The sequence below is a fragment of the Gymnodraco acuticeps genome, unplaced genomic scaffold (genome assembly GCF_902827175.1).
Source record: "Gymnodraco acuticeps unplaced genomic scaffold, fGymAcu1.1, whole genome shotgun sequence".
NCBI classification, from domain to species: Eukaryota; Metazoa; Chordata; class Actinopteri; order Perciformes; family Bathydraconidae; genus Gymnodraco; species Gymnodraco acuticeps.
The window spans coordinates 2,132,041-2,147,526 of NW_022990238.1; the positions used below are offsets into that span (position 1 = coordinate 2,132,041).

Consider the following 15,486-nt stretch of genomic DNA (forward strand, 5'->3'; position numbering starts at 1 on the left):
TGTGTGTGTGTGTGTGTGTGTGTGTGTGTGTGTTCTCCATGATCTAAGAGGATGGCCATTGCTGGAAGTCCAGTAAGCCGGTGGGAACAGTAATTCCTACCCCGTGCTAATCCAGTCATTCATCAGGGACCATTACATCTCAGATGCCCCTGCCTCCTCCCTCATCTCATGGAGCCAAAACAAAATGACACTAACTCCTAAAGCTGTGAGGCCTAAGCTCCACTGATTCTGGGGTGTGGTGCCACAGAGCTTTCCTGTGTGTGACCATCAAATCACAGAAATATCTAAAGTTTATATCCCCGAACCAGTCCAGCTTCCTTGAAAGAGACGCATGCTAAGGGCTAACCGCGTAGATTAACGCATCTGCTTGAGGTTTATTATAGGTGAATATGTCATCAGTGGCTGTGATACATCTAGGGTTAGATGTAGAGGGTGATCTAATGCTACTGGATTTCAAACTGAATATATCCCTCTGTGATTGTAAAATACCATTCAGTGTACAACTTCCAGAGAGAGTTGTACTATAAAAGAAATATTTACATGAATTTAAATGTTATACAATACATCAGATTATTACTATTTAGATTAGCGAAACCTTAAAAATTATATTTTTTTACCCCAAGGCTCTTGTAAATTTAGAATTCCCTTGAATGCACAAAAAGTGAATTGACCATTTTGTGAATGAGTCCTGCCGAAACCCATGATAGGATATAACTTTTTCAGTTTTGTTGATCCTCAGAGCCAGTGGCGACAGCTGTCTTTCCGACTGTCCAACCACATGCACAGTGACGTGGTTAAGCCCGGGATATTTCTAGAAGCCGTTGGTATTCACACAGAAACCAAAAACACAGACAGTCACACATATTCACTGGGAAAAATATTCCAACCAGAGAAGTTTTGAGCAACTCTTTAACATATTGATATTTATAGAAAGAGAACCCATAAATAACCAAATACCTCCACATAGATGATTCAAATAAGCTTATCCTACTTTCACAATTTGGTAGATCATTCTTTACTGATTTTAAAAGTCTACACTATCTGTGCATCTGCAGTGAAAACACTCCTGCCTTTAGTTTTGTCTAGATAAAAGCATGATTCAGTGTTTGATTTGACGAAGACATGAGTTAGGGGTGTAAAACTTCAGAAGAATCTCTTTGTCTGAGACTGTTGTCTCCTGATGAGCTCAGTTACTGATCCCAGTGTCTGTCTGTTTGTGTGTGGGTGTAAATGTGTATGTTCTTAGGATTAACTAAGGTGAAGTCTGATCAGTTGGAGGTGTCCAGTGTCCCCTCTGATGGGGTCGTGGTGTCTGCCAGCCCCAGATGGATGTCCTCTGTCTGGCTGCAAGCTAAAGGCATCAGGTCCTATAGAAGTGATCCCTAACAGCTCGGGATGTAACATTATACACAAATGTGCTGACTTAAGAACCTACATTTCACGCTTCGCAGAGCCTGCACCCACTTGGATCCCCTTGCTCCCAACGAACATAGTACGCCACACAGGGAATTGCCCATTGGGATGTGTGACAAAGAACAATGTTGTTTCACCCCCCCACATCACTCCTCGACATCAAGGGGCTTGTAACCCAATTTCGTGGCTATCTTTAAAAATCAAAGACAAACCAAAACACTAACTACCGCCTCCTTCCCCTCCTCCAATCAAAGAGGTGGAGGGGAGAAGCGGGGGACACAAAAAAGGAATGAAGAGAGGAAAAAGCACTTCGACAAGAAGGGAGGCGGGCATTTGAATACAGGCCTCGACAAGGCTGTCAAAAAGAGAGACTCAGAAAAAGGAGGTGAATGAAAAGAGAGTGGATCTTGCAGAGGCGTTCTCATAAGACCATGAATTGAGTGTAATGTGTTTACTCAGCACAGCTAATAACTCTGTACAGGGGGCACGCCTTTACTCTACACAACCACACACACACGATCAAGTGGAATGGGATGGGATGTCAGTTCCAATTGCAACTCCGTTGTGAAAGTCTGAATAATCTCATTCGTACATTGCGGGCCTGAGTCCGGCTGGTGTTATCTAATTCCAGTGGTAAAGCGAGGCTTATCTTAATTCGCAATTTTTTAATTGTCAACACACAGCGACAATGCAGAATGTGACTGGCTTTATATAACACAGTGCAAGAAGATTAGGACTGTAAACAGACCTTACTCAGCCATGGGCCTTGTGTGACAACGTGCGCCTGTGTTTATGTGGGCTAATCTACAGTATATGTTTGCAGACGGCAGATTTAACTGCCGGCACTCTGGACCCTCTGACCCGGTGTTTAAAATGAATATGAACATAGGCATGAAAGGGGCAAACATCCCCTGCACTACACTCAATGAATGCAGAAATAAACAGTTAGACAGAAGCGGACATAATTATCAAGTTTTTACAGTTTTTGCTAGACTTACCAAGGATGGAGACCTTGCTGAGGAACTCTTCGTACATCTTTCTCTTCCTCAGTGTGCTTCCCTGTAAGACAACAAGAGGAGAGACATCCACCATCACACACTGTGAAATGCTGGGAGCATTACAAACACAGCATACAAATTACATATGTGGTTACTCTGCAAACTATTGTGATCATAATACATTTAAGGTTTTCCCTGAAACTGCCTTTCAATGGTTCTAATTTGTTAAAATACAAATAACTATTAGTTGGGAAATGCTGCTAAAAAACTACTAAGTTTTGAAACTGTACATGTTTGGTGAACAAATAAAATAGGGAGCATCCTTAGTTCACAAACAGTAAACCTTTTTTTGGAACTAAAACATTGTTTTTACCTTTGTTACACTTTCATTCTGTTAATATATGGTCTATGTAATATTTCTCTCTTTCATACATTTATCACTAAAATGTGTTATTCTACTGTAACATTTATTTTGTAACGCAACTAACCAATTGGTCTTGAAAGCTAATTGTGACATAAACACTTGAATATGTTGTAAATTATATTTTGAATGCAGTTCATGGGGTCACACAGGAGGTGTGTATGACTTGTGTGGTAACGTTCATTGCATGTGTGTGCCGTGTGTGTGGCCCACCCCACCCACCAGGCATGGGGACTTTCCCCTCTCTGCCTCTGCCATGAGCATCAGGTGCTTCCTGACAAGTCTAGACCCAGAGGACCCCTTCCCCAAATGCATTTCTCCTTTTTCCCCCCCACCTTAGATGCACAGAACCATCCGGAGAGATCGGGGGCATAAAGTGGAACAGAGAGAGGGAGGAGAGATGATCTAGTCCGCCATGTGTCTGCTTCTGCATATGGAAATGATATATTGAGGCTTGGGGTGTCTTTAGTGCATAAGTGCCTGATTCCCGCTGCTGCCTCTAATTTCATATAATTTCACATTTTGTCTTAAAAGGGGAGAAAATATTCCCAAGTGAGCCAATGTCAAGCTCAAAGCCGTAAACAACTTGATTAAAGGAATTCTAGCCTGCATCGCCTCCCTCTTGGATAAATGATTATGAGTGTGTGTGTGTGCGTGTGTGCGCGTGTGTATTTTGTGTGTGTGTGTGCGTGTGTGTATTTTGTGTGTGTGTTTGTGTGTGCAAAGCGTGGAGTTTGTTTTAGGTTCTGTCATTTTCGCTTTGCTGTATTTGCAGAGAAGACACTACATGCTCATTAAGCAAGCAAATATAAACACTCACACATGTATACTGTGCCTCTAACACAATCTCACACACACCCACAAACACACACTCACGTGCACCTTCCACAAAAATGTTGCGTTGGTCTCTTGGTTTCATAGCCTCCCCATAGAGCTCCTCAGACAGGCTTGCTGAGCTTAAAGGCTTACCATGCATACATAACATTACATTACATTACACAGCAGGTCTGATTTATGCTACTGGTGTAGGAAGGGCTGGGTGGGCCAACATGAGGGTGGAAGGAATGAAAATTATACTTTTCAGAAATTCTGATTCTGATGTCATAACTTATTTTGTTGGTGTGCATATTTTTTGTCTTTTAAAACTGTCCTTCTCCTTTCTTTCTACTTGGGAGGGCCTGAGCACATGCCTCACATACAAAACTCCCTTACTCCTGCTGGCCATAATGCTCCTCCTGTGGTTAAAGATGAACCAGCCTCTGTGTCTGCTGCCTGTCTTTGAGGTGGAATCATCAAAGGCTTGAGGTGTGGAGCGAAGCCAGTTTAAACCCACCATACCTTACGCCTCATCACCATTACCTTCATCTATGTCCAACATAAAAACACATACACCCCCCACATCCCTCCGCATCTCTTGGTATCATTTCTCCTTGTCTCCTTTCGGTCTGTTTTCTGTTTGTTGACGGTGGTCTGTCAGTTTGTAAAGCTTTGTCTGTAGCTGTGCCTGTTTAAGAACAAAGATGACACAAAGAGGCGGGTATTGTATGACTGGCATCAACACAATGGAGAGAGTGTGTTAATCCCATGGAATGGTATTACATATTTGACTAAATGCACTCCTGGGTAAGGAGGAGAGGAGGATGTTGGGGGTTTTGTGTTACAAGATTACATTACATTGCATTTAGCTGACGCTTTTATCCAAAGCGACTTACAATAAGTACATTCGACCAGGAAGACACAACCTTGAAGAAAACAGAATCATATAAGTACATCAGGTTTCATAGAGCCAAACATTCAAGTGCTACTCAACTGGCTTTAGATAAGCCAGTCCTTTATTAGTATATAAGTGCTTTGTTAATAGTTCTATCGCTCGAAGTGGAGTCGAAAGAGATGAGTTTTCAGTCTGCGCCGGAAGATGTGCAAGCTATCTGCTGTCCTGATGTCAATGGGGAGCTCATTCCACCATCTTGGAGCCAGGATAGCAAACCCACGTGTTTTTGCTGATGGGAACTTGGGTCCCCCCTCGCAGCGAGGGCGCAGCGAGTCGTTTGGCTGATGCAGAGCGTAGTGCACGCGCTGGGGTGTACAGGTTAACCATGTCCTGGATGTACGAAGGGCCAGATCCATTCGCAGCATGGTACGCAAGTACCAGTGTCTTGAAGTGGATTCTAGCAGTTTACCGGAAGCCAGTGAAGGGAGCGGAGGAGCGGTGTGGGTGTGGAAAATTTAGGAAGGTTGAAGACCAGACGAGCCGCTGCATTCTGGATGAAGCTGCAGAGGTCGGATGGCACATGCAGGTAGACGCAGCCAGGAGGGAGTTGCAGTAGTCTTAGGCGTGAGATGACGAGAGCCTGGACCAGAACCTGCGTCGCCTTTCTGTGTCAGCTGGGGTACGGTACACAGTTCTCCTGAGTTGTAACTGGACATGTTCTCTCGTGGAAGCAGCTTCAAGACCAGTTCTGATAATGCTGACATCGGTGTGTATATGTTTTCATTGGGTGATGGTAAAACGTCCAGGGTAAAATAATCTACAGATTGAACATGTACATGCACTAAAATAGGTCTGGAATACAAATATTTATCAATGAAATATCTTTTAAATGTTAAATATAACTGCCTCACAGTTGTATGCATCCACCAACCAGTCAAATTCCAATTTAGTTGATTTCATGTCTAAAATGTAATTACATCTTATTAGATATTTGTCAGTTAATCAATTCACCTTTAAGTCCAGAGGACATTGGTGCCAAATGTTATGAAATTGCTTCACGAGAATGGGACAGACGCAAGGACCTATTGATTAAAATACAAATATATTCAGCTCTATTTGAGAAACATTCCCAAAACAAGATAATTTGCATCATGGTTTGTGAACTCCAATTGGATCGACGAAAATCGAAATGGACAATTGACAAGCATTAAAAATAGCAAGAGTTGCAACTGGCAAAAGGTTTGGTGGTTGCAAAACTTTAATGCAAACAGCGAACGTTGATAACCTTTGAGGGATGTAGTTGCTCAAGATGGTACAATTAATCAGAATATGTCAACTTGTGTAGTTCACTATAAATATAAACACGTAAATCTTCCCTGTCAAGTTATTAATTACGATCCAGCAGCGGAGCAGGACAAGAGAGAAGCAGATGTGCAGTTAATGAATCTGATGGTAGCTGCAGCTCACCTTCCAGAGCTCCTGACTAACTAGCTGCAGACACAAGCACTCAGCATAATTTCACTGGGAAACACACACACATACTTAGACACACAGAGAATGCTCATTGTGTTGGCCTGAGACGTTGCCAGAATACCTCTCTTTATAAAAACAGCTTTACAAACCGTTGACAGCAATAATTAACTACAGGTTCACATAATTGAATTCTGCTTCACCCCGTCTTTCCTCCTGCTGCTGCTGGAAGGAAAGAAGGAATGACAGCCGGAGAGAAAGAGAGGGAGGGAGGGAGAATCCTCTCAAAGAAAGGTTACCAGGGCAGGACTGTGCCCTCGGTTAAACTATGTGCTTAAGAGGTGACATGAGTGCTGGGCAGGCCAGTGCCAACTTTACATTGAGCTGAAAGGTCCAAACACAGACCGTCTTCCATCTCTGTGGGCTCAAACTGTGTGGCACAAAGCCGGATCTGTCACTGCTGCTTCACACTTCAAGGCTCAGATGCACAGGATGTTTGGAAGCTTAATTGGAGCATATCTAATTATTTGGAGTAAGGTGTTGGAAACATTTTAAGGAAGTATTTAGTTGGGCATGTAGACAGTAATGAAAAGTGTGTGGATGTGTGTGTGTGTGTTTCCAGTTTAAACATTTAGACATTCCTGCTAGATAAGCTCCTGGAGCTGGGAAGTGTGTGTCGAGGCATTAGGGTTGACTCGCCTTCACATAGCCTCTCTCTTTTCCCCTTTCTTCATCTCCCAACATATCCAGAGAGACATTAAAAAAGGTAGAATAGACCTGGAGGTGATTTTGTTTTTGATTACGTATATTTTGCGTTTGAAAAAGAAATCAACACTTTTGAGTGTTTTAAGGACTCTTAAGTGGTTGAGTGGGAGAATATATTGCATGTAAAGGACCACAAATGATAAGAGTGTAAAGTCTGCCGAACTGTTTGAATAACATATATTTTGATATATAAAAGACCAACCTGTAGATATTTGTGTAAGAAAACGTAGGGTCGAACAAGTGATGCTAAAGTTACTCAAAGTGTTTTCTCAAGTAGAGAGAGGAAGTGTGTAGATGTTCGCTACCATGAGGATGCGCCGGTAGCTGTCTCGGTCGATGCCCCACAGTTTCAGATCCGTCTTGGCCTTCACGGTAGCAGCTCTTGGAGTCCCATAGATCAGGGCCAGCTCTCCAAAACTACCTCCTTCTCCAATACTGGTCACCCACTCCCCGTTCACGTACACCTGCAGACGGAACAAGAAACAGAATGATGGGGAGAGAGTCATTTATTTTACGCCTGAAGGATGGCAATCATTGCTTTGTAGACTGTGAACATTCAAACCATCTTGAGATAGATTTCCAACCTTCCCCTCTACCTCTCCTTAGTATCCGGGGCCGTTTGACATGCTCACTGGGCCTGTCGTCTGAGCATTTGATCCCCACCTAAGCCCTCAAATGAGACACTCTAAAATGGCCCTCTATCCTTCCCATCTCCCCGTTCATCCCTTTATTTCCTTTTACCTGTCTTTTTACGACCTACCCTTTGATTTAGAAGTGATGGAGGACAGAAAGCAGTGGTGGACCTTGTGGGTCTACTTAGTATGGCATTCACAGGGTTGTCCATCTACATGCACAAACATGCACGTCTCCATCTAGGCCAGCCACTATAGCACTACAGACAATGCAACCTCATTGAGCCTCGCTCAGGCTGTCTCTAGGGCCGTTACGGTTTCACCTGTCGACACACTATCCACCATATTGTTGACTTAAAAACACAGAGAGAAAGGAGAGAGCAAGGGAGGGTTTGTCCCTTCGGTAGCTGTGAATTGCCAAAACTGTTGCAAGCCATTATTCAAAGGCTCAGAGAAGACCACAAGGGACTTATCTTTTACTATAACCTGTGGTGTGCTTCAAAGGGATGCAGAGCTCTGGCTACGGTTACGTCAGGCTTAGAAGAACAATCATATAAGTGTTGCAAAAGTCTTACATCATAGCGTACAGTACAGGTAATATGTTGTCACTCCACAGTTTCCCGTTACACTCCTTAAAAACTCTTGATCTGTTTGTTTGGTCTTCATTGTTGTACAACTGATCCTCTAAGGTTCCACAGACACTTTCATGTATTTCCTGGTCAGGTGGAGCTGTATCAAATGCTTGAACAATCAGCAAGAAGTCCTAACTGGATCAAGTATGCACTAGTAAAGCTTGAGTAAAAACTGATAGTATGTTCAGACTTAAATTGGAAACACTTGTACTGTATCAAGTCAGCACTGTGCATGAGGTAAAATGGAGTTCATCATAAAACAATTTAAGTCCTAAACTGTGTATGCTGTTGCACAGCTGTCACTGGATTTTCAACATGGGAATATCTGCAGTAAACTGTGTGCGCCTGCTGGTAATTAAGTAGCAACAAATCAAAAGTCCTGGAAGGCGGATTAGCAGTCAGTGTTTGTAGTTAGGCTCCTCTGTGCATCCCCTGTTTCAATGTGTGAGTGAGGGTCTCTATTTGTTGTCTTTTTGGCAGCAGATGTTTTAATTTGATTTAAAAATGCCATATTTACTTTAATAGCAATACTAATTAGGGCTGTCAAAGATGAGATAAGCAAATGTGTAAAAATACATAATCAAAAGTACTAATACTTGGATTTTGTACTTAAAAGCAAAGTAAATATATAAATAAAATACAATAAATGAATAGCTATTGCATAGATATTTGTCAAGGTTTGAAATTAAATTAAATTAAATTGTTTTGTGTTGTTTGTGATTTCCAACAACAAATGCATATATATTTGCATAAAGCAAGCATATATTCTGTACCTTTGGTAAATCATGCAATTCATCACGATTAATATTTAAATCGACTGAAGGCCCTAATGTCAATAAGAGCATAACTGCTTATATAAATGTGAAGGTACTTAAGTACATTTTCTTAAGACCTTTGCTGGCAAAATCTCAAATATAACTAGAGAATGCAATTCCTGAAGAAATTGCTAGTGGGAATGCTTTATGCTGAAAAGCTGACGCTAAACTGCTATGCTGAAATGTAATGTGCAAGAAGAAAGTGAATAATTTAGATTGAAATGATACATGAACCACTGGGGGCTTGAATAAGAGAAGAAAATAAAGTAAAAAGGCTTGGAAAAGCAGCAGAATATTTGAACTGCAAACTTTTGAACTAACTTGAATGGCGAATGATCTGTCGCCATGGCCAACGGCATTTGATGACACCCCATAATACGCTTAGATGCGTTGATGGCTGCATCGTTACCAAACCTGTGAAGTGTTGGGCCGTTTGGAGCATTTTCACTGAAGTTATGAGAAAACCGTGTTTCATGGTGAGCATTGTGTTGCCATGGCAACGGCATTTGAAGGAATTTCAAAACTGTCCCGTATATGGTTTTCACGGCTGGACTGTTAGCACACATGTGAAGTTGAGCACTTTTGAAACATTTTCATAGGAGTTATAGCGGACATTGTCTTTTATGGCGAGGGATGAGTTTCCATGGAAACGGCATTTGATGACACCCCATAATTGACGTAGAGCTGTTGAGGGCTGGACCGTTAACCATTATCTGAAGTCTGCTGCTCTGAGCATGTCAGTTGGAGTTATGACATCATCGTGTTCCATGACACAGCTAAAGCTAATGACGTGTCCAGAGATCAGAGGTTTCCATGGTGATGTGCAGTAATCTGTGAGAGGAGAGCATTTTCATTGTTCTGAATGAGAGATAAACCGCTTACATGTGAACGTAACAGATATAGGTGAAATTTAAAAGCGTGAAGCCTGTCAAGGAACTTGAGCATCTGAAGTGTACCTTTTGTGCACTTTCGGGTCAATAATGTGGCCTTTTTGGCAGATTAACTAAAGGTGTGCGGCTGCTGTGGTGGGGAAAGATGAGGCTGAATTTACAATGGGGTTTAATGGAGACATGTTGAAAGTTGTTGTCACTCCATGCCCTCAAGAGGCATTTTGTTTAATTTTTTTTGCTTAATTTTTTTTCTTTTTTCAAGCTACAAGATGTTTTCCTACGTTTGTCATGCAAATTATGTCTCAGGAGTGTAGGGTTTGGGAATTATGGCAGGTTTAAAAGAAATATGAAGGCAAATTTCAAGCTGTCCTCCACTCTAACTGTGACATCACGCACTCTAGCGTTAACGAGCTGCGCAATACACACTAATGTTAAAATATGAAGAAGGACTCTTTACCAAGGTCTGAACAATGTTTAATATTTCTAAAAGTATGAATCTGATTTAAAAGTTGTGTTACACGAATAATGTCAGAAAGATGTGTAACATTTTAAAGTTGGAATGAGGTTTCTGAGTGAAAGTATGAAGGAACAGTTAGCAGTTGAAGTTGCATAAAGATTTCTCAAGTCTGAAGAGTTTCTCCATTGACATCCATGTTAAAAATGTGATGAATTATGGGATATATCTCTGGAATTATGAAAGTTATGAATGAGAAAAGTAATAGCAATCGATTCCCGGCCGAGCTGAACGTTTTGATGTTCGAACGGAGTTTCTGCGATGTGGGAGAAGAATGCTCTATCAGCATTCCCACTAAATCATCTGTGATTTAGAGATAATTTGTAACATTTAATCTCTCTTATTAAGCATTAAGTAGCACTACATAATCATTTATACATAGTTGATGACATTAAAATGTAGTTCTAGGCAGATATAAGGATGTTTTAAAGTGTGTCTATAATTATTATTATTTTATATAATTACATTTATATAAACAATTGTACTGCTATTAATTATCTCGACAATTTTATCACCTCACAATACAATAAGTGTAAATCATAAATTATGAAGTGGATTATTCAGTATTTGTATACTACTTACATATACTAATAGGGGAACCTGAAATGTCACCAGATACTCAGTTAATTACAGTTTATTACAAATAGCATTTTTTTCCAACAAGATCATCTCACATTTTGGAATGAAAGCTTTAATTTCCTTTGTGGTGCACCCATATAAATACAGGCCAATGTCTGTAAGTGAATACATTTGTGTGCAGACATGGAGGGGTGTTTAACGCAGTGGCAGTGGTTGTGAGCTTTCAGGCAGTTTATTGGATGCTAGCAGATTTACACCCCTGTCTAATGAGAGACATCTCAACACTTTAATAACCTCGGCACTGAGCTTGAAGTAGTTTAGTGCCTGAGCTGTGGCTGGGAGGCAGCAGCTGACTGCAGCGAGAGAGGGGTGGCATGTCGGGAGAGGTGACAGACACACAGAATACAACTGGGGTGAGTATAAGAATAGGGGTCTTCCTCAACTTGGGGGCAGAATGATAGGACCCTGGCTGTGGGAGGAGGGGATCTGCAGCTGCTTGACTGAGCTCCAGAATAACTGTGATTTTATCATGAATATTATAAAGACAGTATTGTGTAAAAAAGCATTAATATTCAATTTCAGCTAATATGTCGCTACAGCTAGCTACAGCATTTTCCAACCGTACTGTAAGTAAAAAGGACAACTTTGGTAAAAGGAAAAACTGGTTACACCCAATAGACCAGGCGGTTTTCAGCACACTGCCTGGTTGGAAAAAGACAAGCCACAGACTGTAAGATTAGTGGTGAAAACAAAAACAATGTTTCCAGAAAAAAAGGTCTCCGGGGAGTAAGATTATCACACACACTAACTGATAACTAAGAAAGAAAGAAAACATTCATGGAGGAAAAAGAGGAGAATATCACGATAACAATTTGGAGGAAAAAATTCAGACTAAACAGTCTTCTTCAGGCCTAAATAAACAATAATTTCAATAAAAACGTGTTCAGTCTAATGAAGCTGAGGAGATATAATCCAGAGTGTGGAAATTATCAGCTTTTTCCTTTACTAAATGTCCTATTTGTGTCTTGCCTGACACAGACAAACCATTATAACCCATTAGTGTTTTATTTTAATCTTAACATAACAAGCATTAATTTTTTCTAATCACAAGACATAATCTAAAAACAATGGAGGTCAATGCAAAACTGTTAATCGCGGCACTATCTCAGTATCTGTAAACGTCCTTCTCTTTGTCTCTCAGGTGGGACGACTGTATCAGCACCCTCAGTTTGCCAACGTGCTTCTCTCCTCTTACCCACCTTGTCTGTGCTCACCGCTGTAAACTGATAAGGTCACTTCCTGTTTAACTTTCCATCAGCTCCCGTTTAATCTCTCCACTTAACTCTATCGCTCTGCGTCAGGCTCGCTAAGACAAAAGGCGTCCTCAGTTTGGCTGCCTTCTCAGTGCGCTGGACTCTCTAGCGCCATGTTCAGATTGCCATCGGAGTGGAACCACACTTTCAAGAGAACAAAACATGAGGGCAATCCAATACAACTTGCCCATTGTTAGAAGGAAACATTGTCTCAACATGTGGGGAGAAGGCTTGGTATCCCCAGAGTCAAAATCCTTCTCAAGTTACACCTTCCACAGGTGAATAAAAGCTCATATTGGCACGATGCATACTGGAATATCAATTTGTAATGATTTAGTTTTAAACTAATATAAAATATTTTTAAGAGAAATAAGTGTTTGTTTTATGTGTGTTTGTCTCCCCATTGGCCACTTACGTCCACTTCACCTTGGTCAATCACATAGAAGTTGTCTCCTTCATCGCCTGGAAGGGAGAGACAAGGAGAAACACAGGAGTTTATGAGAGAGCCGGGGAAAAGCATGCAAATGACCTGAAGCCATAAGGAAAGCTATACTTCCTATTACTCCCACCTGCTGCTTAAGATCTTTAAGACTTTCTTCAAGGTTTTTTTAAACCTCTTGGGCTTAAAAAGATTTAAATCATTTGTTAAACACTTGTTAGGATCTGTTTATTTTATGTTTTATTTTGGAATTGTCTAGGACTGTCGGCTTCCTGTTTTTCATTCAAGGATGTTCACCCCCTGTCTGTCATTTGTGTATTTGTTTCCTGTCTGTCCTCCTGTGTGATTACCTGATTCTGTTCACCTGTGTCTTCCCTCCCCTCCCCAGCTGTGTCTTGATTGGCCATGTGTGTATTTAAGTTCTTGTTTTCTGTTGGGGTTTTGTGGATTCCTTTTTGTGCTTCGAGGGAGATAGAGTTCCTGTCTGGTTTTTTGTTGATCCTGTTGCCTTAAATAAAGTTTTTTTTGCTGTTAAACAATCGTCTGTCTGCACTTGGGTCCTCGCTGCGCTGCTCAACCGTAACAGAAGGAACCCACCAAAGATGGACCCAGCATCTACATTCCCTACGAGGTGAAGTACAATTTAATGTGCTTTAAAAAACGACTGTCGACATGCCTCCAGTAGTGAAGAGAGGCAGTCTATTATCTCAACGGCACGCCAAGAAGTAACCTCAAGGCCCTGGTTAAAGCCCCTGTCACACTGTCCCGAAATGTACACCCGATGGACACACGAATATTGAATTGTGAATTTCGCACGAAGATGGCCCCGAACCACACACGAAGGCAACATTTACATTACATTTAAGACATACAACTGCAACGAAAGTAACACAAAGAATTATGTTAAAGTACTATGATACTGTACTGATAGTTTCAGACTTTGTTCTTTACTTTCTCCGTCTTTATATGTAGAAGATATTACGTTTTCTCCGTCATGTTTCCATAGCAACAACAACTTCCTGTCAACTCGCCTTCAAAATAATATATTATATCCTTTTCAGTTTCACAGAACACAAATTGGGTTATTTACATAATCAATCAATCAATGTTTATTTATATAGCCCAATATCACAAATGTTACATTTGTCTCAGTGGACTTCACAGTGTGTACAGAATATCAGTATGACAATACGACACCCTCTGTCCTTAGACCCTCACATCGTACAAGGAAAAACTTCCGAAGAAAACCCACAGTTTAAAGGGAAAAATGGGAGAAACCTCAGGGAGAGCAACAGAGGAGGGATCCCTCTCCCAGGACGGACAGACGTGCAATAGATGCCGTGTGTAAATTGAAAAGATAATACATTTGCAACATAGGTAGTCCAAATGTTTGGAAATGCATGTGTGTATAATAGGAAGATGAATCCACGAGGATATCCATCCAGGACCTATGATCCAGGACCACAGCCACGACTCAAGATCCAGGGCTCGCGATCCAGGACAGAGGAGCGCAGGATCATCCATGACTCCGGATCCCGGCGTATATAGACACCAAAAAGAAAGAAATTTGGGGAAGCTGGGTTAATCGGAACATGAGAGTACACAGGTATAGACAGAGAGAAGGAAGAAGTAAGAAGTCCCCCGACAAACTAAGCCTATATCAGCAAAACTAGGGGCTGAATCTAATCAGCCCTAACTATAAGCTTTATCAAAAAGGAAGGTCTTAAGCGCACTCTTAAAAACGGATAGGGTGTCTGCTGCCCGAACACAAACTGGAAGCTGATTCCACAAATGTGGAGCTTGATAAGAAAAGGCTCTGGTTCCCATTGTACTTTTAGAGACTCTAGGAACAACCAACAACCCTGCATTCTTGGAACGCAATGCCCTAGTAGGACAGTAGGGTATAATGAGTTATTTAAGGTAAGATGGCACCTGCCCATTAAGGGCTTTGTAGGCGAGAAGAATAATTTTGAATTCTATCCTGTGTTCTATAGGGAGCCAGTGTAACGCAGCCAGAACAGGAGTAATGTGGTCCCTTTTCCTAACCCTGGTTAGTACACAAGCTGCAGCATTTTGAAACAGCTGAAGCGACTTGACTGACTTCTTGGTACACCCTGATAATAAAGAGTTACAATAATCCAGCCTTGAAGTAACAAATGCATGGACTAGTTTCTCTGCATTGTTTTGAGGCAAGATATGCCTGATTTTTGCAATGTTACGTAGATGAGAGTAGGCGGTCCTTGAAATTGATTTTATGTGGGCGTTAAAGGATAAATCCTGATCAAATATAACACCAAGATTCCTTACAGTCTCACTGGAGGCCAAATTAATGCCATCCATAGTTAGTATATCTTTAGATAATTTGTTTCGTAGATTCTTCGGGCCAAGTACAATAACTTCAGTTTTGGTCGTGGTTAACATCAAAAAGTTGAAGGTCATCCACGTTTTTAAGTCATTGAGGCAGTCTTGAATTGTATTTAGATGATTAATTTCATCAGGCTTGATTGATAAATATAGTTGAGTATCATCCGCATAACAATGAAAATAATATGTTTACATAATTTTGTTGTGCAATAAAACAACCAGATGGACACACGATAAAGGAAATGTTCAAATTCGGCTCTGATCGTAGCAACATCGGGCCATTCGTGAGGGTATCTTAAGCCTTCGTATGACTGCCAGTGGAGTTTCTCAGGCTCCGGCAGCAACTTCGTGAGCGGTGGCAAAATCTATAGGCAAAAAAAATAGCCGAATTCGTGTGTCAATCTTGCCCTTAGTAAGGCCATCGTTAGGGCATCTTGTTATCATCGGTGCCATCGGGCATTTGCCCCGATCAGAGTGAGGGCGAATGCACCGACGATAACACGAAGATGACACGACTTGACAAGATGCCC

At 41.3% G+C, this 15,486-nt stretch overlaps 1 protein-coding gene across 2 annotated transcripts in view; it reads right to left on the reverse strand.

Annotated features, from left to right (window-relative positions):
* Positions 1-2,146: 2,146 nt before the first annotated feature.
* Positions 2,147-15,486, reverse strand: part of LOC117548460 (cAMP-dependent protein kinase type I-beta regulatory subunit-like) — a 54,917-nt gene continuing 41,577 nt past the window's right edge. Inside the window, exons 5-7 of one of the 2 annotated variants that reach the window (XM_034219775.1) lie at positions 12,569-12,615; positions 7,084-7,242; positions 2,147-2,472 (exon numbers count right to left, since the gene is read on the reverse strand). In XM_034219775.1, the coding sequence (XP_034075666.1) occupies positions 2,359-2,472; positions 7,084-7,242; positions 12,569-12,615 (320 nt within the window). In that variant the 3' untranslated portion in view covers positions 2,147-2,358. The remainder of the gene's footprint in view (positions 2,473-7,083; positions 7,243-12,568; positions 12,616-15,486) is intronic. The other variant, XM_034219773.1, reaches the window with a different exon arrangement.